The 25,699-nt window shown below is 33.8% G+C and overlaps 1 protein-coding gene across 19 annotated transcripts in view; it reads right to left on the reverse strand.

Moving 5' to 3' along the window:
* Positions 1-25,699, reverse strand: part of LOC143235445 (uncharacterized) — a 167,400-nt gene that overhangs the window by 62,655 nt on the left and 79,046 nt on the right. For 11 of the 19 annotated variants that reach the window (XM_076473630.1, XM_076473620.1, XM_076473623.1 and 8 more), the window contains 3 exons: positions 22,903-22,945; positions 18,803-18,824; positions 2,983-3,045 (listed from right to left, as the gene is read on the reverse strand). Coding sequence is in view for 13 of the 19 variants with exons in the window: in XM_076473620.1 (XP_076329735.1) it covers positions 2,983-3,045; positions 18,803-18,824; positions 22,903-22,945 (128 nt within the window). In the remaining 6 variants the exon portion in view is untranslated. The remainder of the gene's footprint in view (positions 1-2,982; positions 3,046-18,802; positions 18,825-22,902; positions 22,946-25,699) is intronic. The other 8 variants (XM_076473634.1, XM_076473633.1, XM_076473635.1 and 5 more) reach the window with 2 other exon arrangements.

Consider the following 25,699-nt stretch of genomic DNA (forward strand, 5'->3'; position numbering starts at 1 on the left):
GTAATGTCCTCCAGCTATTTCGTCGCATTTGCCTTAATCTCGGGAATCGTCTCAAATCTTCTTCCTTTCAAGGGTCTCTTGAGTTTGGGGAACAAGAAAAAATCGCAAGGAGCAAGGTCAGGTGAGTAGGGGAGTAGGAAAGAACAGTGATCAAGTATTTGGCCAAACACTCACGAATTCTGAGGGCTGAATTTCGCAGCAACGCGGTGCATCTTCAATTTGTCGGTCAAAATCTCGTAACAAGATCCAACTGATATCCCACACTCTTCAGCAAGCTCTCTGACAGTCAGACGTCGAGTTGCCCGCACCACGGTGTTGATTTTGTCGACGTGTGGGTCGTCAGTTGACGTGGAAGGACGTCCAGGACGCTCATCATCTTCAATGGACTGTCGACCATCCTTAAAACGTTTATGCCACTTGAAACATGCCGTACGCTTCATAGCAACATCACCGTAAACCGTGTTAAACAAAGCAAAAGTTTCAGTCGCAGATTTTCCAAGTTTAACACAAAATTTCACAGCAAGTCGTTGCTCCTTCAGGTCATTCATTCTAAAATCCGCCAAACGAAAAAATCGCATTTTACTTAAAACCGCGTAGCTAATACACAAATGAAGATATCTGCAATCGGGAAATGGCGTCGTAATCAGCTGATCTGTGCAAACCTAGCGACACCAAGCGGATTCCCCTGGAACCAACTGGAGCCGCGCAATTCAAACAGTCTGCGTATTTTTTGACAAGCCCTCGTATCGCTTAGGAATTCATCAGTGTGGTTTGTCTGCGTGTGAATTATTTAGAAACCTAGTCTATCCCAGCTATTAAATACTATTGTACTTAATAATAGTTTGTATTTAGGGTATTTTATAACAAAATGTTCCTGATGACCCTCTTCTGGATTTAAAATAGCTAATTTTCAGGAAAGACAATCATACCTTCTCAAAATTAAGTTCAAGTGGATCATTATGCAACGATTGTGCAAATGTTTGTTAAGATGTCAGAGTTTAGACCAAACCTATAGAAGCAGTGAATACTCTTAAAATTCGGACGGTTGACTTGTGTTATTAAGTTATAAAAATAACATTTTTCGAGGTACTATGTACATTTATTCTTGGTTGTAGGGACTCACTGGTTGTAAACTGAAAATTAAAAATGACGTTTTTGATTTGATTCAATCTTAAAATGACATATACAATAACTATTTAGCATATTCTTCCCCTACCATATCAACTTTAATTTTTTATACGACTCATGTGGTTAGGGCGCTCGACTCGTAAGCTTACGGTTGCGGGTTCGAATCCTTGTCCCACCAAACACGTTCGCTCTTTCAGCCGTGGGGACGTTATAAAATTACGGTCAATCCTACTATTCATTGGTAAAAGAGTAGCCCACGAGTTGAAGGTGGGTGGTGGTGATTAACTGCCTTCCATCTGGTTCTTCATTGTTAAATTAAGGACAGCTCTTAATTTTGTGACTCACTTCAAACTGCTTTGTGGCCTACCGATTGGGAAGCACTAGTCTAAGGTGATCGTGAAACTCATTCAGCATCTAAAGTACGTAGTTGATTAGAAACATTTAATTAAAAGAAGCGATTATGGAATTTTGCAAATGAGTGATTTTTTCCAATTATATACTTAGCTAGATTATAGTTGCTTATTACTACAAAGATTGAATATTCACTAGCCTTGTGAAGATTGTTCAGAACGTTTAGGTTTAATAACTTGGAAACAAAATTAACACAAATAATTTTGTTTCGTCATAGAGAGAGAAGTTTGTATTAAAGGATTTTTTTATCAAGTTACTATTCAGATAATTTATTCAAAAACTGACGAATTTCTATGGTAATTGGTCTGCACTCGTTTGACGAAAATTTGTCATTATCGGGTATCGAACCCAGATTACTAGCGTTATCAGTCGCAGACATAAAATTCTATTGTTTCCTATTATAGGCCTAAATTATTATTTTTATATCCTCATTTATTCACCACTAGTACTGAAGGCATCTGCTAAATTATCTGAATTTTTTAACCAACACATTCAAGTTCGTTCCATTTTATAACTTTTCGAATGCTTTTTACAAAATCTCTGATGCTTTGGTCTCCACAAAAAAATATTTCACGCCTCAAAAGTAAATCTTAAGCTTTTGTAAAATTGGCTTTCTTATGTTCAGTTATGTTGGGAAGAGAAACAAACAGTGCAGGGGACCTTTGCGTCATTAATAGCTGTTTCCTTTTATCTAAAAGTTAGGAAAGACTATGATTTAGTTAAGTACTATGATTTTTTTCGTTCACCCACTAAACTGTAACAAATGTGCAAACCTACCATCTCATGTCAATTTCATATTTACCGTTTTCATGTTTTCAATACACTGACCAAATACGAGAATCACTTCCTATTTTCCACCCCCATTTCTATACTCAAGCAATTTCAGTTCATATATTGCTAGTTATGAAAGATCCTTTCCATAAACATTGAACCTTAACAATTTTCTTAAGCGTCTAATTAAAGTTATGCTGTTTATTGACTTTTCCAGTTGAAAGTAGATTAAGATGTAAAACTTCTCTATTTGAATTAACAAACACCCTATGAATAACTGTGAGAAATATTGTTCTACACATTAAATTGCACATTAGAAAGCCTAGATAAAACCGTATTAAATGTATTATTATGACATATTCTGTCATATTCTATGCAAAATCTTGCTGAACTGAAAGTAGAGTCGAACTCTCTTTCTGCAAACCCGAAAGTTTTTATTCGATTTTTTTTCAAAAAGAAGCTTAACCACATTTTTAATTATAAAAAACAACGAGCACATACATTACAACGCTTTTGGGCAGAAGTATTCTTTATGTTTATAAGGAGGAAAATTTGTAAATTTTTGTAATATAAAAATTTGTTTATTAAAGGTAATGCTTGAAGAATATGTTTTAGCAAAATAGCTTGAGATAGATATAACTTTTAAGTGGTGCACATAAAAGTCAAACTTACGTTCTGTGTTTGGAGAATTTTCCAGTTACATGGCCTGAGCCGTCGCAACCACGTGTGGGACAACTGAATCGTACAAAAATATAACTGTTACACTTCCGTACAAAAACATTGTTCTAAAACTCATACATGACCTGTTTTTATTTGTAACCTTGTAGTTATATAACTGAAACACACAAGATTAATTTCATACTTTTCATAAACGATCCTACAATCAAACTTTCAACCATCGATCTATCAACACTAACCACGAGGGTTTGTAATGCTAAAGTTTGGATTAGATCTCAATGGTGGTCATAATTAATGGTTACTAATCTGTGATGTTCTACATCCACAAATAATGGTCTTTATATTTAATACAGACACGCACTCGCGTGTCCTAAAGAAGAAATACGACCTCACAACCATCTGTCATTTTTAATATATATTTATTTAGACTTCCATCGATACTGTATTTTTTTTTCAAGTTCATAAACCTAACAACGTTTTTCAGAGAAATACAATTTGTACGAGTAAAGTAGTCATCAGTGAAAAGCGATTTCTATTGGTTTTCATACTTACGTCAATAAAATAGGTAGTAAAAAATAGAATAAAATATATAAAAACACATCTGTTTTTGACGTCATCACTCAGAGAAGTGTGACATCATCACAAACACAAAATACAGTAATAAAATAGATTTGATTAACTCTCTAGAAAATTCAAAAACAGAGCCGTGTCATACCATAACATATCACACTAAAACATAACAATTCTATCAAATTATTGGAGTAACAGTTATATGTGTGCCAGGCTTGGCCAATAGTTGGTATGCTCGAATTGGGAATCCAAGGGATTGAAAACATACCTTGGGGGCTTTAGGTATACTACAAGAGTGACAGACACATCCAACTGTTTGGTCAGATAAAAGTAGTCCAAAAGTTTATGCTCAGTGCTTTTGACTAGCTGCTTTTTTATTGTCTTCAGCTCAGAATTAGGACGGTTAAGCCCAGAGAGCTCTTAATGTAGGTTTGCGCAAAAATTCTGAAACACAATATCAGTCTAACTAATACTGACCAGTGATTTGTAGCGACAGCTATTAACAAAATTGAATAAAACCATTAATGTATTAGAGAGAAGGTTTAGCGAGTCTTTCAGTCGGAGAATCCACCTACACACGAACATTAGTATTTTTCATTATTCTCGTTTTATTCAATAATTTCATCAAATTTAAGCTGTGGTTATATCAAAAATGATTTATACTTAATCGAATAATAGTAGTGACCTAAGGTGTGATATTAATTTTCATTCGTTTTACATGTACAGTGAAGAAGTGTATTAAACGTCACTGATACGTGTAGCTTCGATAAACACGAAACTTCTGCGACTTCTAATGAATGTCTTGATTCACAGCTTTTTCATACGAAAAGCTGGACAAATAATCAATGCAAAAGGATAGGATCGATACATTTACACTACGATGGATATGAAAAAATACCTTAATTTCAAACTATTTATTATATTTCTTAAAGGTTAATTAACCTATGAAATATTGTGTGGAACAACCTCCGTCGGATTTTAAAAGGAATTTTTATATACTGTTTATTCACATAATTGCTTGTAGGAACAGAATTCCACAAAATATATCATCCACAAGAAAAAGTAAACAAAATATACCGTTAATATCGAAATTAATGTACTAATTACTCAAATAGTCTCCTATATATATACACATTATACATTAAAGTTATTGATTTGATTATTACCTACAGTTCCAGATATTTAGTGTTGTAAGAAAAAAAAACATAGAATTACACAGTACGATCTAATGTGTAGATCTAACTGTTAAATACAGAAACTAGTGAGTAATTTAGCATTTAAGAAAAAACACACGGTATCAAAACATTCATTAAAATCACACGGTACCAAAACATTCATTAAAATCACACGGTACCAAAACATTCATTAAAAACAATGTAGGAAACGAGCAACAGTATTTTCAGTTTTTTAAACTTTTTCTAATAAAAGTCATAAAATGTACATGAGATTAAGAATTGATCAATACAAAGATAGTTCAATACATATTAGTTTTATTGTGAGAAATGATGCTTTCAGATTTTAATGTGAACTTTAATGTTACATCATTTTAAGACTTACAGCTGTATATGACACGAACACTGATATGATGGTTTGGTATATATGATATATGTGTACAAATGTTTGTCTTGCAACTGATGCTGTATTATTTTCAGCTAGATAGTTGATGTTATCTCACACTGACATCACTTTCAGCTAGATAGTTGATGTTATATCACAAGGACGTCAGTTTCATCTAGATGGTTGATGGTATATCACACTGGCATCAGTTTCAGATAGGTAGTTGATGTTATATCACAAAGACATCAGTTTTAGCTAAACAGTTGATAGTATATTACATTAACCTCAGTTTGGACTAAATAGATGATGCTACATCACACTGATGTCGGTTTCAATTAGACAGTTGATGTTACATCACTTGGTATCAGTTTCAGCTAAATAGCTGATGTGATATCACATGGACGTCAGTTTAAGTTAAATAGTTGATGTTGTATCACAAGCACATCAATTTCGGATAGTTAGTTGACATCACACTGATGTCAGTTTCAGTTAGATAGTTGATGTTACATCATATTGAAGTCAATTTCGGTTAGCTAGTTGATACCATATCACAAGTACATCAGTTTTGATTAGAAAGTCGATGCTACATCGCATTGGTATAAGTTTGAGCATCGTACATCACGTTTCAGGCCTATATTATACTGCAAATAAGCTCTGTTCTTAACTTTCATTTTAATATAGGTCGGACGTTCAAGGTTCGAGGCCGATATGAGAAAAAACGCACTCTTTGGTCAAACAAGAGCACTTTGCTTAAGAACTAGCGCTTAATGCTCTTAATGAATTGATTTTTCCCCACTATACTATAGATCTTCCCGCCTAAAATTAGAGTTGGTAATATTCAGATGGTTGAACCTCTGTGTAACTCTCTGAAACAATTAACTATTTCAACATTACGAGATCGATAATTTGCATGGCATGCGTATTAGTGCGCAGGCTGTTACAAACATTAATAAATATTACCAATAACAGATGATGCCTCCAGTAGCTTCATTCGGATAGACGTCGCATATTGACTGAAAATGCCGGAAAGCAAATTGTACTTCTTAAGTGAAAGTTTTAACAATGATCTACGACATCAAAAGTTTCTGAAATAAAACTAATTTTGTCCTTAATAATTTTTTATCCGAAGAAAAAAAAAGTCTTAATATGTACTTTTTTGTTGTTTGTTCGCTGAATTTCGCGCTAAGTCGCTCGAAGGCTATCCGCGCTAGTCGAACTTAATTTAGAAGTATTAGACTAAAAGATAAGCAATAGTGAACACCATTCACAGCCAACCAACTTTTGGGCTACTCTTTATTAACGAAAAGTGGTATCGACCACAGATTATCACACCCCCATGGCTGAAAGCGAAAGCATGTTCGGTGACGGGATTCGAACCTGCGACCTCCAAGAACGAGTTAAGATACACTATAATTTTAAATGTGTGGTTTACTTTATAACCATTCTATGTTTAACATTGCAAGACCGCTTTTATATATTATTTTCGTCTTTTCATTGATATTAACTGCCTAACACAATTCGATTTCCGTTTATTGTTCACATATTATTAATTTGCATCCCCACCGCAAATTTAATTTACGCTTTATGACCCCATTTAAATGTTTGTGTTCCTCTTATGTAGCCGTTAAAATCATTTAAGGAGAGACAAGGTTTCGATATAGGGTTTTTTTTAACATCTCTGTTATTAAATATGGACCTTAACGTATCCTGTTTTCAGGTGAAATGAGGAAACTATTAAGGAAAATCCTTTACGGTTATATCCTAAGTTATTTATTAACTACGAAGAATTACTAACTTCTTCATTTCAAAATCTTACAAAAGTTTTCGCTATTATTGTCTGCTCAGGACTCGTCATGTGTCAGACAAACCAATACCAAAAAATACTGAACTGTTCACACACTGAGGTACCTTGGCGGCTGAAAGAAACAAACGAGTTCTAATCTCCATGATCAAACCATCATGTATGGCAAAATAACAACTAAAACCACATGAGATTCGAAACAATGTTTCCACTAAGTCGCTAAATGTATCCGTTCGACGTCCGCGCTGTTGTGAAAAGTTTGTGCACAATATTTTAAATCTGAAGTTAGTTCTCGCGGCAAATATCTCATTGTGACATTAATCTGGATTCCTAATGGATGTTCCGTGTTATATGAAACAGTGATTTAAAAAAGCAAATATCGTAATCCGAGGGTCGCGAGTTCGCGCCCGCGTCGCGCTAAACATGCTCGCCCTCCCAGCCGTGGGGGCGTATAATGTGACGGTCAATCCCACTATTCGTTGGTAAAAGAGTTGGCGGTGAGTGGTGATGACTAGCTGCCTTCCCTCTAGTCTTACACTGCTAAATTAGGGACGGCTAGCACAGATAGCCCTCGAGTAGCTTTGTGCGAAATTCCAAAACAAACAAACAAACAAAAAGCAAATAAAGGTGTCGTCATGGAAATAGCGAACTACGATGGATGTTGATAGTATATGGGCGTTATCATTTAGAAAAAGGAAACTGCCGTATATCAGCGTCACTAACGCTTATTTACTGACGTTAGCTTCTTTTATATTAATTAGTACAAATATATCATAATAGCATTAACAGCTGTTATCACCTAGTTCCAAAACAAAAGTTTATCTTTTGGGAGCCAAATGAGGACATTCAGTGAAAAACAGACAGCTTTGAATTATCCATTTTTGGTTTTAGTTTTTTTACAAATTTCTGTGTATTAATGAGGCGATTAGTGAGCGTGCTTAAAAATATAAATGTAAAAGCGGCTGGTTTGGGTTGAGAAATTTCTTTTATGTAGAGGAGCGAACAACGTTTCGACCTTCTTCGGTCATCGTCAGGTTCACAAAGAATGAAAGAGGTAACTGACCGATAGCTGACCACATGTTTGAAGGGGGTTGTGTAACTGAGTGTAGGAATGTAGAGGGCGTGCTTATATGTTTGATTATATTTATTAATATAGGTATAAAGGTGTTCCTCTGCATTAGTTTATTTTGAGCTTGAGTTGTTGTATAAGTAAGGCCTCTTTAATTTTGCGTTTGTTTATGTTTGTTTCTTTATTTAGTATTATGGTGCTTTCTATGGTTATGTTGTGTTTATTTGATTTGCAGTGTTCGAAAACGTGTGAAGGTGACTTTTTTTTGTGTCCTTTGAATCTGGTTTCCATTTTTCTGTTTGTTTCTCCAATATAGAAGTCGTGGCAGTTATGACATTGTATTTTATAAATAATGTTGGTGTGGTGTTTGTCAGTGTAGTTTTTACATAGTATAGACCTTAGTTTTGTGCCTGGTTTTTGAATAAATTTGGTATTAACTGGAATGTCATATTTTGTTACTAGTTTTTGACAAATGTTGGTTATTTTTCTGCTGATGTCGGGAGTATATGATATGCAGCAGTATATGGTTTCGTGATTTTTTAATTCGTGGAATATATTTATATTTGTTAGTTGATTTTGGTTTTTGTCTAGGTGTGTGTGTATAATGTTTTCTACGGTTTGTGGAGGAAACTTATTGATGTTGATGAAGTATTGTCTTATTTTGTCTAATTCATCGTTAATTTTATCTGGTGAGCATAGTTTTATGGCTGTGTTTATTTGGTTTCTTAGTATGTTGAGTTTTTGTTTTGTTTCATGTGCTGAGTTCCAAGGAGTGTATAGTCCAGTATGGGCGATTTTTCTGTGGATTTCTGTTTTAAATTGTGTATCGGTTCTTGTAATTTTGAGGTTAAGAAACGATATTTGATTGCTTTCTTCCTGTTCAGATGTGAAGTTAATGTTAGGATGTATAGAGTTAAGGTGATTGAAAAAATTAAGTGTGTGTTCTGTAGATCTGAATCCCGCAATCATGTCGTCTACATATCTGTACCAGTATAGTGGTGAATGTAATGGTGTTAATTGCTTGTGTTTCAACTTGCGTCATAAAAATATTGGCTTGAACTTGTGATACTGGGTTGCCCATGCTTAGGCCATTTGTTTGTGTATAGTTGTGGTTGTTGAACATGAAGTTTGTCTTCATCGTAGTGAATTCTATGAGAGTTTCTAACTGGTTGCTGGGAATGCCTATTGATGGGTTGATGAGTTAGAGTTTTTTTTCTAAAGTGCTTACGTCTTTTTGTGCTGTTCTGATGACTTCAGTCACATGTCGTTAGATATGGTGTTTCTTACTTCACCGGCAGAAGCCAATTTTTGCGACTTTAGATGAGTGTTTAATAATATATACTTTGTCGAAGATAATAGTAAAATATTAATCCCTTCTAGAAATAGCTTAATAAATAAGCCATCATTTTAAAATTAGACTGTATATTACTACTGTCTAATTCAGGACTCGGAGATTGTACTGTTAAATCAAGAGTGTACGTGTGTGCAATACTTCTGATAACTTTCAGACTTTTATCCGTATTTATCAACTATTTCTGAACAACGCAAAACTAAATATAAACTCATTAAATAATATAACTAATTTATTAAGAAAGACTAATAATATCACGTAATTATTGAAATGCGTTGATCACTCGGTTTGATTCCTTTTGTTCTATAGATAATAAAGGTATTAATTCAAACCATTTCTCTCGAGGTTTCAGCACCTTCGAAGATTTAACACAGTACTAACTGAAAATCCTCATAGCGAAAAAATTATACATAACAAATAAATGAAAAAAAACCAAAATGTATATTTTTGTAACTGGATCATTCGGTAAAAACTGAATCCAAAGTATAATCCACATAACACTTTTTTGTTCCTCGACTACAAATTAGCTTGAGCACTTTTCGCCTGTAAATCTAAGTTCGAGGTAGATGTTAATCTAACAGTTTCACTTACTTGCTTATTCTTTAATTGTATAAAGCTCATGACACAATATCTCTTTGTACTTTATCGAAACAACTTCAATAATTACATCACCAATTACCCCATACAAAACTTCAACCAAGTAGTATCTCACTATTTAATATTCAATGAAACATATAAAAAGACTCAGTGTTCCACAAGTTGAAACTCATAAGTTTAATAATCACTACTCCAGTTTAACTTGTGTTTTATACTGTTTAGATCTAAAACTTGTGTTTAGATTCTAAACATTCAGGACGTTTGTAGTTACATCCATCACACCAATTCAAATCGTTCTCTGACCAAAAAAATCACAAATATAAAACCAAACATGGCCTAAAACACTGACATCTCCTTCATTGTCAAGTTTTTTGAACAAAGCTATTATTTAGAGAAAGCTTGTTTGTTTTTGGAATTTCGCGCAAAGCTACAAGAGGGATATCTGCGCTAGCCGTTTCTAATTTAGCAGTGTAAGACCAGAGGGAAGGCAGCTAGTCGTCACCACCCACTGTTAATCCTAGAGTTACTTTTTTACCAATTAATAATGGGATTGACCGTCCGTCACATTATAATGACCCTAAGGCTGAGAGGGCGAGCATGTTTGGTACGACGGTGATTCGAACCCGCGACTCTCAGATTACGAGTTGAACGCCTTAACCCACCTGGCCATGCTGGGCCTTAGAGAAAACAATGATACATTAAATTTAAACTTATATAAACAGCAATAAAATAGCTCCTGACAGTGAACAACCTTCATGTTTATGAAATTTTTAAATGGTTTTAATGGTTTACGTTAACATTTTATATCTTGTCACTGTGAGTTTTTTTCAGATAGATAGTCGATGGAATCTTCTGGTTTCTCTATCCACTGGAAATGAGCTATCCAACAATCTTGGGCATTTTAGTAGTTTGACTGATTTCTGGGGAAGCCTTCTGTGAAGTTAATCAGTTGGCCATTTTCCAGCCATCGTACCCTCAAAGATGTTAATGGTGGATTATCTTAGCTTTGGATCACCTGTTTTTATCTAGTTTCTATTCTGTAGCACTTTAGTTTGGCTATAATCATTATCTTTTACTTCTATCTTTATTGCTACTGTAAGACTAGCCTCTGGTCATATAATTGTTGTGCAGTGCACAGAGATTGCCTCGATAAAACTGAGAAATTGTTCAAAGCTAGTCTGATTTCATATCTTTGTTTCCATATTAAGTTTATTCTCAATATTAGGCCTTCCTCTTTAGCGACTGAATACACATCCTATTATGTAGAGGTCTCCCATCATGAAAGTGACTCATAATTTTCTTGTTGTTGGAACTTTAAGACCCATTTTTTTGCTGTAAATTTACAAGATCTTATTGTTTGCATCATTAGTAGACGTTGCTATTCGAATATTTCTTATCTGCGTTTTGATATTCAACAAGAAATAAAATGAAAATATTTTAGGTATTTTTGAAAGCAATTACTCACAATATCGGTGATAAAGTTACTGACTGTGGGTACAAGAGTGCGTGAAAAGATATTAAATAATTTGACTTCGTCATCAAAATTACTTGACTTCTGGATTCTACAAATTTTTCCCATTATGCTTCTTATAAATATATAATATATATCAGATTACGCAGGATCGACTCAGCTATGCCATAGTCAGTATTAGTTAATTTTAAAGTTTCACCTCCTAGTTCTGTCTGAGGTACTTGCTATCAGCAGATCCCATATTTGTATATTAATTTTATTTAGCATTGTTAGTTCTTACATTCATAGGCTTAAGGTACATTGAAGAGCTCTAATATTTATTAATTCATTAAAAGTGTTTTATTGAAAATGTTATCCACCCGATTCCAATTTCCCAGAGTTCATTGTGTTTCACACACTCGTTATATTGAGGGGAAAATGGACTGTGACGAAAATTGTCTACACACTATGTAGAGCATCGTGACGTATAAACATTACATGCTTTATTAAATGGTGAATTTGAAATTACTTCATTAATTAAAATGTAATTTAACGTTTCGATGATGAGTAAACAGACAAGAAGATATGTATTTATAGTTTGCATTCAGAGATTTTAATTGGTAAAATTTGCTAGTGCTTAACGTTTGATAACAAGTCTTCGAAAATATATTAAGACAAAATACACGAATATTCGAATACCAAATTTCAACTCTGATATGCTTTAAAAACAACCACTGTTCACTTCTGTAGGAAGATTGTCAGTCTTCTTCCTAGCTTCAGGTCGAACACTACTAGATGTAGAATCATTGTTCATCAGCCGGCTCCCCCATCAATGAAACTGTTGACTTGTGGAATTGTTTCTTTAAGTAATCTAATCTCTCTCTCAAGAGTGGCAACAGATGGAGTCTTCTTACCTTTAGGTTATTGTTTTCTTAGTTCATAATCAATGTTTAATTCCTCACAGTTTCGAAAGTAATGTACATGGTTTCCCACACTTTATCTGTTTTCTTTTATTTGACTTCTTTTGGGAGAAGTTTCTATTTCTTAAAAACTTGTACGCAATTTTTTTAACAACATGAACATTTATGTTGCAAATAAAACTCTTTTCTATTCCATGGGTAATTCCTTCTATTACGAGAAATGTCTTCTAATTAAAAACATTAGAGTTTTTCTAGACTTCCATCAATGAGATTTGACATTTCATTACCAGACTGTTTTTACTTAATAACCTTATAATTCGTAAATGATATTTTAAGTTACGTATCTACGACTTTATACGATTCTAGTTTCACCATCACCTCAATAGATTTCATTAAATATGTACGTCTACTATACCGTAGACTATTCTTGATATCTTCATTTATTGTGTCATATATTAAATGGTCATGTGCCAATGAATGTATCATTTCACTGGAGCATCCGGATAAGATAACTGGGCAAGACAAGTGCAGCTAAGTGCTTTCTACTCACCTATCCTTCTCTTAAACGCTTCCCGCTAAAACAGCGGTAAGTCTACGGATTTACAACGCTAAAACCAGGGGTTCAATTCCCCTCGGTGGGCTCAGCAAATAGCCCAATATGGCTTTCCTATAAGAAAACACACACTTCTCCTAAATACTCCACATCTCATTAAGTAGGGCCAAGCATGGCCAGGTGAGTTAAGGCGTGCGACTCGTAATATGAGCGTCGCGGGTTCGCATCCCCGTAGCACCAAGCATGCTCGCCTTTTCAGCCGTAGGGGCGTTTAATGTGACGGTAAATACCACTATTCGTTGTTAAAAGAGCAGCCCAATAGTTGGCGGTAGATGGTGATGACTAGCTGTCTTCCCTCTAGTCTTACACTGCTAAATTAGGGACGGCTAGCACCACCCACCACCAACTCTTAGGCTACTCTTTTACCAACGAATAGTGGGATTGATAATAACATTATAACGCCCCCACGGCTGAAAGGGCGAGCATGTTTGGTGCGACGGGGATGCGAATCCGCGACCCTCAGATTACGAGTTGCACGCCTTAACACGCTTGGCCATGCCGGGCCTGCTATTGAATTAACTAATAAACTGATTCACAAAATATATCACTCCTTCAAATTCGGTGTAACGTACTAAAAGACTCAATAATCTCATCAATAACCTACTACAAAATATCCATCAAATCAATGGTCATTTATTCAAGCTTAGTTTGCATTTTTCTATCACTCAAGCTGTTTCTTAACCTTTCAGGGCCCGGCATGGCCAAGTGTGTTAAGGCGTTCGACTCGTAATCCGAGGGTCGCGGGTTCGAATTCCGGTCGCACCAAATGCTCGCCCTTTCAGCCGTTGGGGCGTTATAATGTGACGGTCAATCCCACTATTCATTGGTAAAAGAGTAGCTAAAGAGTTGGCGGTGAGTGGTGATGACTAGCTGCCTTCCTTCTAGTCTTACACTACTAAATTAGGGACGGCTAGCACAGATAGCCCTCGAGTAGCTTTGTGTGAAATTCAAAACAAACCTATACTCTCAGAAAGCAACGAATATTACATCTCTCCCTAGCTAACAAAAATATAAACACCTGAGTTAAAGTAAGCATAGGTTACAAATATGAAATTAATACATAAATAGTGTTAACGACGCTAACATTAAAGAACCCACGCCTATTACAGTCTCAAATCCCCTCCTGGTCAAATACAATACAAAAGCCTAAGTTAAAGTAATTATAGGTTACAACAACATATATTAAACGCTAAAGAAAAAAATTAATATCGTTTTCGTGACATCTAAAAACCTGTTGTTTGTTTCTTATACTGTAACGTATTCCATGTTTAGAATGAGAAAGGGCAGTGTTAGGTTTAAAGTGAACTTAATTGTAAATATCTTATTGAGCAATTACTTTTAACATTTGGCTTATGTAGATGAGAAACTATCGGATAGAGAAAAAGCAAACAAAAGAAACAGAGAAAAATATGGAATCTGTATTTAAAGATGTTGTAGTTATAAGTGATTACTTGACATGACGTATGGATGGAATAGTATGTGTGATAAATAGGGAGATAAAGAGCTAAATTATGCTACTCTGAGGTACAGGTGGAAGACGTAACTAAAAGAGCAGCAGATATAATGAATGGGACTGCCAACGATGAAGTATTTGTTGTTCATGTAGAAGTTAACCATATGGGGAAGAGTAAATCAAAGGAACTAATTAATAAGTACAAGGTGCTGATAAAACCATTTAATGAATGAGGTCATAGATCAGTTATGCAAGGGATATTGCCAAGAATTAAATGTGGAGATGCAATTATAAGTAGGTCACTAGAGCTAAATAACAGGCTGACATTATGTACAGAATGATTGTGGCGTGCTTGCAAGGGCTATTAACTAAGTTGTAATAGAAGTTTTGAACTAGGACTAGATAAATAAAACAAAACTGAGATTTAGAGAAAAGTTTAGCGTAAGAAATCAGTATAAAAGCAGTTATAAAAATAGGCTTATTTGTCACTATTCATAATACTAGAAGCATAAGAAATTGAATAGATGATCTTAGGGCACTAGTAGAAATAGATGATTTTGATATAATGAAAATAACTGTAACATGATTAAATGTTGATAATTTTATGACAGAAATTTCTGTGAAATACATAGCTTTAAGTTACTTAATAGAAATAGAGTATTAAAGAGAAAACGGCTTTTGTGTGAAGTGTGAATTACTACATCCTGTTGAAATTGAGAATATTAAGGACAACAGCAAGAAGACTGAATACATTTGGGTTTCTGTTCGTGGATCTCAAGGGGAAAAGCTTCAGTAGGAATTTGTTACAAACCACCACCAGATTAAGCTGATGAAATTAGTGAGAAACTTTATAGGAAGATTAAGATTTCAGCTGTTAATGAAGTTATAATTATGGGTGAGTTTAATTTTAAATATATTCATTAGGAAATGCTAGAGTCAAACCATGAGGGAGATAGGTTTCTGAAAATTGTTCACGGTGGATTTCTCTACCAATGTGCCAAGGAACCTACTAGAAATAATACTATTTTAAAGTTATTGTTAACTTCTAATCTAGAAATGGTTGAGAGGATGGAAACTGAGAAACACTTAGGTACAAGTGATCATTCCTGTATTAGGTTTAATGTTTAGCTGCATATCAAAATCAAGAAAATAATATTTTAATTCCAAATTAAAAAAAAAAATTTGAAGGGATGTAACAAGAATTATCTGTTGTGAATTGAACAGCTGAGTTATTTGAAGACACTGAAAAAATGTGGAAACTTTTTAAAGAAAACATTTTCAATATTCACAACACATATATTCCTCACAGAAAGAAAAGGGAAACTCCAAGTAACAAAACAGATTGGCTCACACATAGGGTATAAGAGATAAAATCAAAGAAAAGCATTTTAACTTTAAGAAATTTAAATTGACTGGTATTACAGAAGATCAAGAACGTTGATCAAACAAGAAATTAGGACATTTCAATGGATCTGTGAAAACAAATTGGCTGAAAACATAAAAATTAACAATGAGGATTTTTTAAAGTAGATTATGGGTAAAGAAAATGTTATGATGGGATGATAGAGGAAGGCTTGTATCTGAATGTTATGATGGAATGATAGAGGAAGGCTTGTATCTGATGGTTATGAAATGACTGGGATATTATATCCTATGTTTACTTCATGTTTTACTAATGAAGACTTAAGCAGTATTATTCATTTTGAGCAACTGATGGATGAAAACAAAATTGGAGAAGACAATTATATAAATTCTGAGCTTGTTAAAATAAAATTGGGTAGTTTAAAGAATGATAAAGATCCTGGTTAAGATCATATTTCCTTGAGGGTTTCAAAGGAGGTCAAAGATTGGTTATGTGAGCTACTTGCTATAATTTTTTTAACATACTTAGAACCAACAGACTGGAACTCAGTTACTGTCACTATTATCTTCAAGGGAGGTAACAGAAGTTGTCCCGATAATTATAGGCCTCTTAGTCTTACATCAGTTGTGGGAAAAGTTTTTGGAAAGTTTGATAAAAGGTATTTTGCAAAGTCATGTAACAAGTTTAGAATTTCATCAAATAATCAATATTGTTTCACTAAAAGAAAATCTTGAATTACAAAGCTTTTTATATGCTTTGAAAAATGTTATTATATAGATAGATGAGGGTACAGGTGTACATTTGTGGTATCTGGGCTTTCAAAAAGCATTTGAGAGAGCACCACATAAAAGGCTTTTAAAAAAACTTATCTTTATAGGTGTGGTGGATAAGCTAATTAATTGGATAGAAGAGTGGCTTGGAGTGAAGAGGGTGCTGCTCCTTTACAAAAGGATTAGTTAGTTGGACAAATAAATGGCAGATAGGATTTAATTAAGACAAATGCACAATATAGCATGTGGGTTATTATAATTTGAATTATAAGTATACTTTGAATGGAAATAACCTTAAAAGCATCACGAAAGAAAAGTGTGTTGGTATAATGGTTGATCAGTCTCTTAAGCCATCCAAGCAGTGTGCTGTTGCTAATGGTAGGGCAAATAGAACTTCAGGTTGTATTTACAGAAATACTGAATGCAAGACTAAAGAGGTTATAATTTCACTGTATAGGTCACTAGTTAGTCTGCATTGTATTCAGAATATTGTATTCAGTTGGTGGCTTCTTACTTTAGGAAAGAAATTGTTGGGGTTCAGAGAAGGGTTTCTGAAATGGTACCTGGATTAAGATATTTGAAATTACGTTTTCTTGAAAAAAAAAAGTGAATGTTATTAGTGTTTAAGATTATAAAAAGAACTGATAATGTTGATGCATCAACATCTTTCATATTTAAAAGTGATAATTATAGAACTATGGGACACAAATATAGGTTTAGGCAAGGTTAAAGCCATCTTCACCTCAGAAAATTTTATTTTTCAAACAGGGCAGTTACCCTATGGAATGGGCTGCCTTCAGATGTTGTGAAGGCAGTAAAGTGAACTTAAAAGAAAGTTTAACTTAAGTTTAAGTTTATATGAATGATAAGGGCTGGGTTTAATTTTTTTATTTATTTAATAGTTTAGGTTGGCTTAGAGGATGGACTAACAAGTCCCTTTTTGCCCCAATATATTATATTACATTCTTTGTAAAAGGTGACACTTTTACATGCACAACTTTATAATTGTCCTTAACAATGTTTAGTGACCAAAGTAAGCTTATCAAATGATCTGAAATCACTACAAAGAGTTTGAATCAGAGCATCAGCTAATTTGAAATATGTTTTCTATTCTTTAATTATACATGTATGTGTAGATTACATTTTGTTTATAATTACCAACTGCTTATTAGTAAAGTTTATATAACTAACAGTCATATCTGAGTCATGAAAATACAATAAAGGTGTTACTAATATAATATATATATATAGCATCCTCATACTGTAGAAGATATATTGACATTTTGCTCACGTACATTTGTAAATTATGGTTTTAACCACAGAAACTTAATACTAAATGATACTGCATCTACGTGTAATTGTTTTAGTCAAAGAAAAATGATTAGGAACAGTGCTTCTGTCCACTTTGGCCCCACTACACCACTGGTTACACTATTATCTAATACTTTAATTTTTTTTTAGCATAGTTAATATTCTATGTTCATACAATATGGTGAAAGTGTTTTTAGAAAGTCACTGGTTTTGTTGCACAGTTTAAGGAAGCATGTTTTCTGTATCTTATAGCACATCTAAATCCCTTTTTTTTTTATCAATAATGTACAAAAATTCCTGGTTGAAGATAAATAAATTCTGGGAATTTTTATTCCTGGTAGTCTATATTTCCTAATACCTCCTGTGGATGAAAGCAGAAACAAGTTTACGTAAAGTGTACAAGAAAGTATGAAGAAAAAGATAGAGCACAGTAAAGGTCTGCCTTTTGAATTAAAAGTAACTGACCATCTTAACCCCAGAAAAGTACGGTTTCTTTGAGGTCTTATTGATGAAATATACTTTCCAGCTGGGGCACCAGTTGCTAGGCAACTAGTGTTTCTTCAGTGGAAACTTATTCTCTGTACAAGTCAGGACTCAACAAAGTTGAAAATACGGTCTCAAAACAAGATATTTTACAAAATATAACTGTTCAGCAGATGTCAAAGTAATTATAGGAGGTTCATGACAGTCATGTCCTATTTCAAGAGTAAACACTCAGCTCAAACCATTCATGTGTTTCATGTGGTACAAATGAAATAAAAGGAAATATTACAATAAACTGTTAGTACGAACAATGCAAATAATCCTGCATTCAAAATTAAAATAATAGATAGAAATGCATTGTTTAGGCAATAATAAATATTTCCTATTTTGAAAGTAGCATTCACTATCTCGGGTTTTCTTGAATCACAAACGAAATGTTATTTAAATCTTTTGGTTTTTTATTTAATATGAATTTAGGGAAAGATGTGTTTGTTTTTCCAACCTACCTTATTGTATCAAGAGTGGTTTCTGCAGCATGACAAAAGAAAAGAAGACAATAATATACACAACGTATAAAACTTTACAATCAATTAGTTGAAAATATTAGAAAAACTATTTGAAGTTAAGGTCTTATTGAAAGTTTTATCAATCAAACTACATGATAACTTTATTGTTAGTTATTATCAAAAAAGTATAGTATTAGAAAAGCTATCAAAAATTGGGAATTTAGTTTTTAAAGTTAATTATAATTAGTTTTAAAGATCCACTCAATCTATACCTAGGACGTTTTGTGTCAATTAAACCGTTATTTTTATGGAAAAGTTAATCTGATATTATATTTGGTTTAATATTTCACATTGGTTCAATAATATGTGTCACTTTAATCAATATTACAATAAGTAAATTATGTTGTAAATAAAAGCAAGTGTTGTAATAATTAAACAAGAGAGCTTCAGTTAGTTACTCTATAAAAAGTTCTAAATGTATTGGTACCATAGATATAATAGTAAATATATATTGAGGGTGTTATATATATATATATGTACACACACACAAATGTGTATATATACAAGTCTGTTCATATGTATCCACACACATAAAGACATTTCAATATATTATTTACTCAATTTAAAGACTCATAACTCAACAACCAACCCCATGTGGTTAATAAAACAACAATCTTATATAACTGTTTTTATTGTTTAAAACTTTCTTTTTCCCATATATAAACACGTGGTTGCACTTGATTTGATTTGACAGATCATACCTTTGTTGAATAACAGTTACAGAGGGTAAATGATCACAAGAACAGAACCAGGTGTTGATAATGTAGTTTAACGTAAACTAAAGTTGTACTAATACATAAACACAGAGGTTATGTAGCTGTTGGATAAGGGTTTTAAATAAAGAAAAGAATGCAGAATATCATAAGTCAGGAATTTAAATACTGGCAGTTTATTAATGTTCTAGTTGGTTTTCAAACACAACCTTCGGGTCTGATGCTGAGTCCAAACTCTCTCTCAAACAACAAGAAATGAGTGAAAATACCAAAAGTGTGAGCAGCCAAACCCAGAATATTCAAGTATTTCCATACCTTGTAAGTTGTTGTTCGAATGACAAATTCCAAAAGAAAAAAATACTGTCCCCCTCTGCAACTCAACAAAATCATACAAAATACCAAAAAATTAATCTCCTTCCATAGGCTTTTCTGCTGAATATTCTATAGCAGGTGTGAACTTGCAAGTGTTTGGTTCCAAATATAACTGGAAATTGAATTGGCCTGAAATTATTGGCCATTCTTCAGCATGTCATCATAAGACTTTCCACGTGCACTTTGAAGTACACAACTTGCATCTTCTCAATATAAATCCTTCAGGTTAACACCAGAAACATAAATAAACTTTAAGTAAACCCAAAACTGACAACTCTGGATGAACACAGAAATATAGCCATCTTCACTTGGCATTCTTAGATGTACATCAGGGACATCAAAACATCACACATCATGTCAGATAATCTGGAGTAGACTATCTGCCACACAAAATAAAGATACATAATAATTACAGGCAATTATTTTAAATTATAAATTATTCGGTGCAAAATATAAACAATACAATCAGGTCACTAATCATATGTTATTAACTAATATACATTTCAATATAACAAGCTACACACATATCCCAGATGCTGGTGTCCTGATTCACTAAAAAAAAAAAAAAATACTGTAACTGTTCAGTCTTCTCTAAATAGAAGACAATTTAGTGTCTTTGACTAAGTTCATCTTATATATTTCCTGAATTTATATTATCTTCACATGAAGTGTTAGCCCATCTAACCTGTTACATCAACTATATCCTGACCACCTCATCAACAAGCTGATAAATATGCACTAAGTAAACTAAACTTGCCATGACAGAAACATGTTTATATATATATATATAATGTAACAAGATAAACATCTAATTAAGTAATAATATTGAAATACTGTTTAAGTTGGAACGATGTAAGGCATCATATTAATGTCAAATGTAACGAAGCTAGAGAAACGTTGCATGAGTTTATTAACCATAACACTGTATGCAATGATAAAACAGAATGGATCCTTTACCTTTAAACGTTTAATATAACATTCACTTCTATTTATTTACTATTACTAACAACAACATTTATAATACACAGTCTGGATCCAGGTTATTTAAAATAGTTGATTTTGCAGCTTTTATAGTTTCTTCAACATTTTGTTGCTGTCTGATAATGGGCAAAACAGCTAACTTCACAACTAAGTTCTTACTAAAAGCTGCTACTGCAGGTAAACAGGCACTATAAATTGCTGCCCCTGAAGTAGCACTCAACTTGGTTCATCAGCATACTTTGTTTTCCTTCAGAAGGATGATATGGTTCTTATGTAAAAATAAATCAAATATAGTCAAAGATGATGAGACAGGTGAATAGACTGAATCATAAGCTTATCAGAAACACTTATTTGAATTCAAAACTTGCAGTATAATCCTACTCACATCAAAATCCTGTACCAATTCTGACTTCAATGTGGATTTATTTGAATGGATCTTAAGGCATAGAGAGACCTACAAATAATATAAATCTAAAGAACATTATCTAAACTTACAAAGTAGAGGATATGGGCCAGTGAGTAAAGTTGGCCATCTGTATGGTATGACAAAACACTTTTTAAGCAAGGATGACAAAGCCAAAACTTCAAAAATGGAGAAATAAACGTTAATAAACTAAAAAACATTGACTGTGAAATAGAGTTTTAAGACTAAACTATTGCCTTAAAAAGTAACTTGTGTAGTTGTCAAAATACAAAGGAAGAACTCAAAGCAAAGTAAAAATGCAGACATGAATAATAAGTAGTGTCCACTAGTTACTAAACATTCTTGAAGAAGAACGTAGATTATTTTCTTACATAATCTCTTACGTCTATTGCAAACTCCAAAATCTAACTCCACAAAGACATGCAAACAGATACCAAAAGCACAGCCAGTCATTTCCAAGGCATTCTGGCCATAGTGTTTCCGTAAATGCTAACACCTTACATAAAGAACACGCTACATGGTGTTTATCCACTTGATAATTTCAAGACACTCAAAATGCGAGTAATGGACTGCACCTGTCTAGGAAGTTTTGGGCACGTTTCGAGTTTCTAGAGTAAATCTTCAATGATCCATTAATGAGAACCTGTGCTAGTAGCTTGAAACTGCTCCCAGAACTTCCTAGGTATCCATTGAATAGGCCTTTCAAGTTTACCCTTCTCTGTTTATACCTTCTCTCAATACTTACATGGTAGTAACTGTGAATCACTCATGAGGAATCACAGGCTTTAGTTTCATTTTAAACGAAACTAAAAAAATATTATAGCCAGTTTTCTCAGGGTTAATTGCCAATACTCAATATCAGTAGTAATTATTTTACAATTAAAAACCTTTTATTTATAATTAAATGATAAGATAAGAGAATATATAAAAGGTTATAACTGCTGCATAGCGGTAAATCTATGGAGTTACAACGCTAAAATCCGAGGTTCGATTACCCGAGATGGGCCTAGTAGATAGCCCAATGTGGTTTTTCTCTAAAACAAACTAAATTTAAACTCTTTTAATCTTTCACTTTACAAAACTTTAATTTTGTTGCAAGAATTCTGAGAATCTGACGCACGATTTTATCCAGTTGGAAGATACTTAGAATAAATGTTTACTGGTTTAAGATTACTTAAAGGCACTGAAGAGTAATTCCTTATGTTACTAAATCAGTATACGATAAATAAACACTAAATTTTTAAGTAAACAGCGTAACACACACAAGGTTTTAAATATCAAAAATACACATTTCGATTGAATAAATATGCAACAAATTATGAGGCATATGTCATTCGCTAGTTTATTATTTCAAACAAGGCAAAACGTGTTGACCATTGAAACTTCGCTAATTTTGCGTGTGACAACGCTATTCTTACATGCAAAGTTATAGGGCTCAGAATTTATTTATTCATTTATTTACTTCTGAGTTTTATTTGTGTCGAATACAAACACAGAGGGCGAAAACGTGTGTTACAAATTTGATTATGTGGTTTTTGTAACAACCTTACCTTGTGGTCCTTTGGTACGTGTAAGTCTTTTTGATTCTTCCGTCTATAAGAAACAAAAACAAAAATAATACAATAAATATCGTTTCTTATCCAAATAGCTTAAAACTGTACGTTTATTTTATAACGTGTAATACACAAAATTTTGGAAGGGATTTACTTATAGGATGAGGTATCGAGTTTTTGAGCCGAGTGACAGACTAGCGTCAATCTCTAAAGACACTAAGTTCCTGCTAGTCTAAAATACTTTAGCATCACCAGTTAATTTCTATGTATGTAATACTTTATATTATCGAGGCCATAAAGTGTGTATTATCATAAGACTTTGTTTGTTGATGGTATTTCGCCCAAAGCTATACGAATACTTTTTGCGTTACCTGTCCCTAAATTGGAACTGATAGGCAAGAAGAAAGGCTATTCAACATCGCTCACTGTCAACTCTTATTAGATGCATTACTTGTATAACACACCAACGGCCGTAAAGTACTAATAACTACTCGGTTTACCAAGGACACCAAAAAGGGTAAATAAATTTTAATGTCTCTTATTATGTAAATGTAGTTTTATCATTTACCAAAACTTTTCAAGTTTACGCCGACTACACATTAATTTCTGCCAACTTGTATAGCTAATTATGTAACGAACAACACTTTGAAATTCGACTTGTAAACACAACCACCTTAAGTGCAACAGACTAAACGAAGTTTGTTTTATGAAATACGCCGTAGTTAAAAATAAAATAAAAACATTTATTTTTTGAGCAATAGGAGAACTATTAGGTCTATTTTATAGAAGAAAATGATAAGTTTTCATGTGGGGATGGAGCAATAACTGGAAGGTCAACGTAGGTTGTCTGAAAAGCACTTTACTTTCATTTTTAACATTAATTCTGTAAAACAACTTTTATTCATTCGATCACGAAAAAACTAAATTGTGAAAAATTTACTTTTAAGAGACCATTTTCTGTATTAAGTTGACAAAGTAATTACTTCCTCCACTTTCTATTGATTTCTTCTTCGTCGTGCAGAAATGTGTTATTGGAAAGCTACACAATGGGCTGTTCCCACCCTGATCACTACGGAGAATCAAACCACGGAAACTTACTGCTGATTATGCAATGTACAAAAATTACTTAACAAAACTGAAAATCATATCATATAAAAATGTTGTTCACAATGTTCTTGTACATAAATATACGATGACATTTCCATTAGTTCGATTCTCTCCAGTGAGTTAGGAGAAAACTTATTTTTTTAATTTCGTACAAAGCTACTCGAGGGCTATCTGCGCTAGCCGTCCCTAATTTAGCAGTGTAAGACTAGAGAGAAGGCAGTTAGTCATTATCACTCACCGCGAACTTTTGGGCTACTCTTTTACCAACGAATAGTGAGATTGACCGCACATTATAACGCTCCCACGGCTGACAGGGCGAGCATGTTTGGCGCGACGGGGATGCGAAACCGCGACCCTCAGATTACGAGTCGCACGTCTTAACACGCTTGGCCATGCCGGGCCAGGAGAAAACATAAAGAAATAAAACATGTCCATGGCCCTCCTAATTCTATTTGCATATTGTGTATTATACAACAACAATTCGCCTTGAAAGGCCTAAATAAAATGGTTGACAGAAACGTGAAAGGGAAATGAAAAATCGTATAAATATTGATAACAACAAGAGTACTAAAATGATGAATAACACTATGTAACAAAATTTTCACTTTCTCTTCTTCCTGGGCAGAAAGTGTTATTTTCCAATTGCTTATGCCGAAAGTAAATGGAAAAAACCTATTTTTCTCTTCACACTTTGCTTTTGTGACCTTGGTAATGAAATTTTCAAATTTACCCATTTTCCAAAACATTCTAGGTAGATTCAGTGCTGAGTAGCTGATAGAGAAATTTCTCGAACTTACAAGAATTTTCGAGAACGTTCTAGAATGTTGTAGAACTTACGAGAATTTTCTAAAACTTTCTATAGTACAGGGGCTCACCACTTTAAAACTTTCCATAGTAATATATATACAGGGATTCAGCACTCGCCACTTCAGTTTAGTTCTAGCTGCCTAAGTGAACACATAGACCTGTCTGATTTTATCAGAGATGGTATCAAGAAGCTGCAAGCACTCTCCAGACGCATTCTGTTATGTATGTGGCCAATTTATCAAGACAAGAGCGAAAAAGTACTCTGTGATAGCTGAAATTTGATAGCTATCTGTCCCTAAAAGTGTGTGTCACCACCCACCGCCAACTCTTGGGCCTTTACCAACGAATAGTGGGATTGACCGCATTATACACCCCACGGCTGGGAGGGCGAGCATGTTTAGCGCGACGCGGGCGCGAACCCGCGATGATTACGAGTCGCACGCCTTACGCGCTAGGCCATGCCGGGCCTCTGTGATAGCATCTGCTAAAATGTGTGAAGCCTACAAGGCATATTTCGGCATGCCTGTCGGGGATCAGGACCAACCCTAGACACCTCATTTTACCTGCAAGCACTACAAAAAACTCTGGAAGGTAAAACGGACATTTTTTACTTGCTTAACTAGTAAAATTTTATATAAAACAAATTTTAAAACTTAAATATCTTTTAATTTCCAATATTATATAAAAATATCACATATAAAATATTTTGCATAAACCTCTTACACAATACTTGTGGATAAAATAAATTTATTCTTCATAATAACAATTTTATTTTGCTCTTTTGCAGGATGGTGCAAAGGGGAAAAGAGAACCATGAAGTTCGCTATTCCAAGAATTTGGCGTGAACCCACTGACAACTCAAGCAACTGCTACTTCTGCA

The sequence above is a fragment of the Tachypleus tridentatus genome, chromosome 12 (genome assembly GCF_004210375.1).
Source record: "Tachypleus tridentatus isolate NWPU-2018 chromosome 12, ASM421037v1, whole genome shotgun sequence".
NCBI lineage: Eukaryota > Metazoa > Arthropoda > Merostomata > Xiphosura > Limulidae > Tachypleus > Tachypleus tridentatus.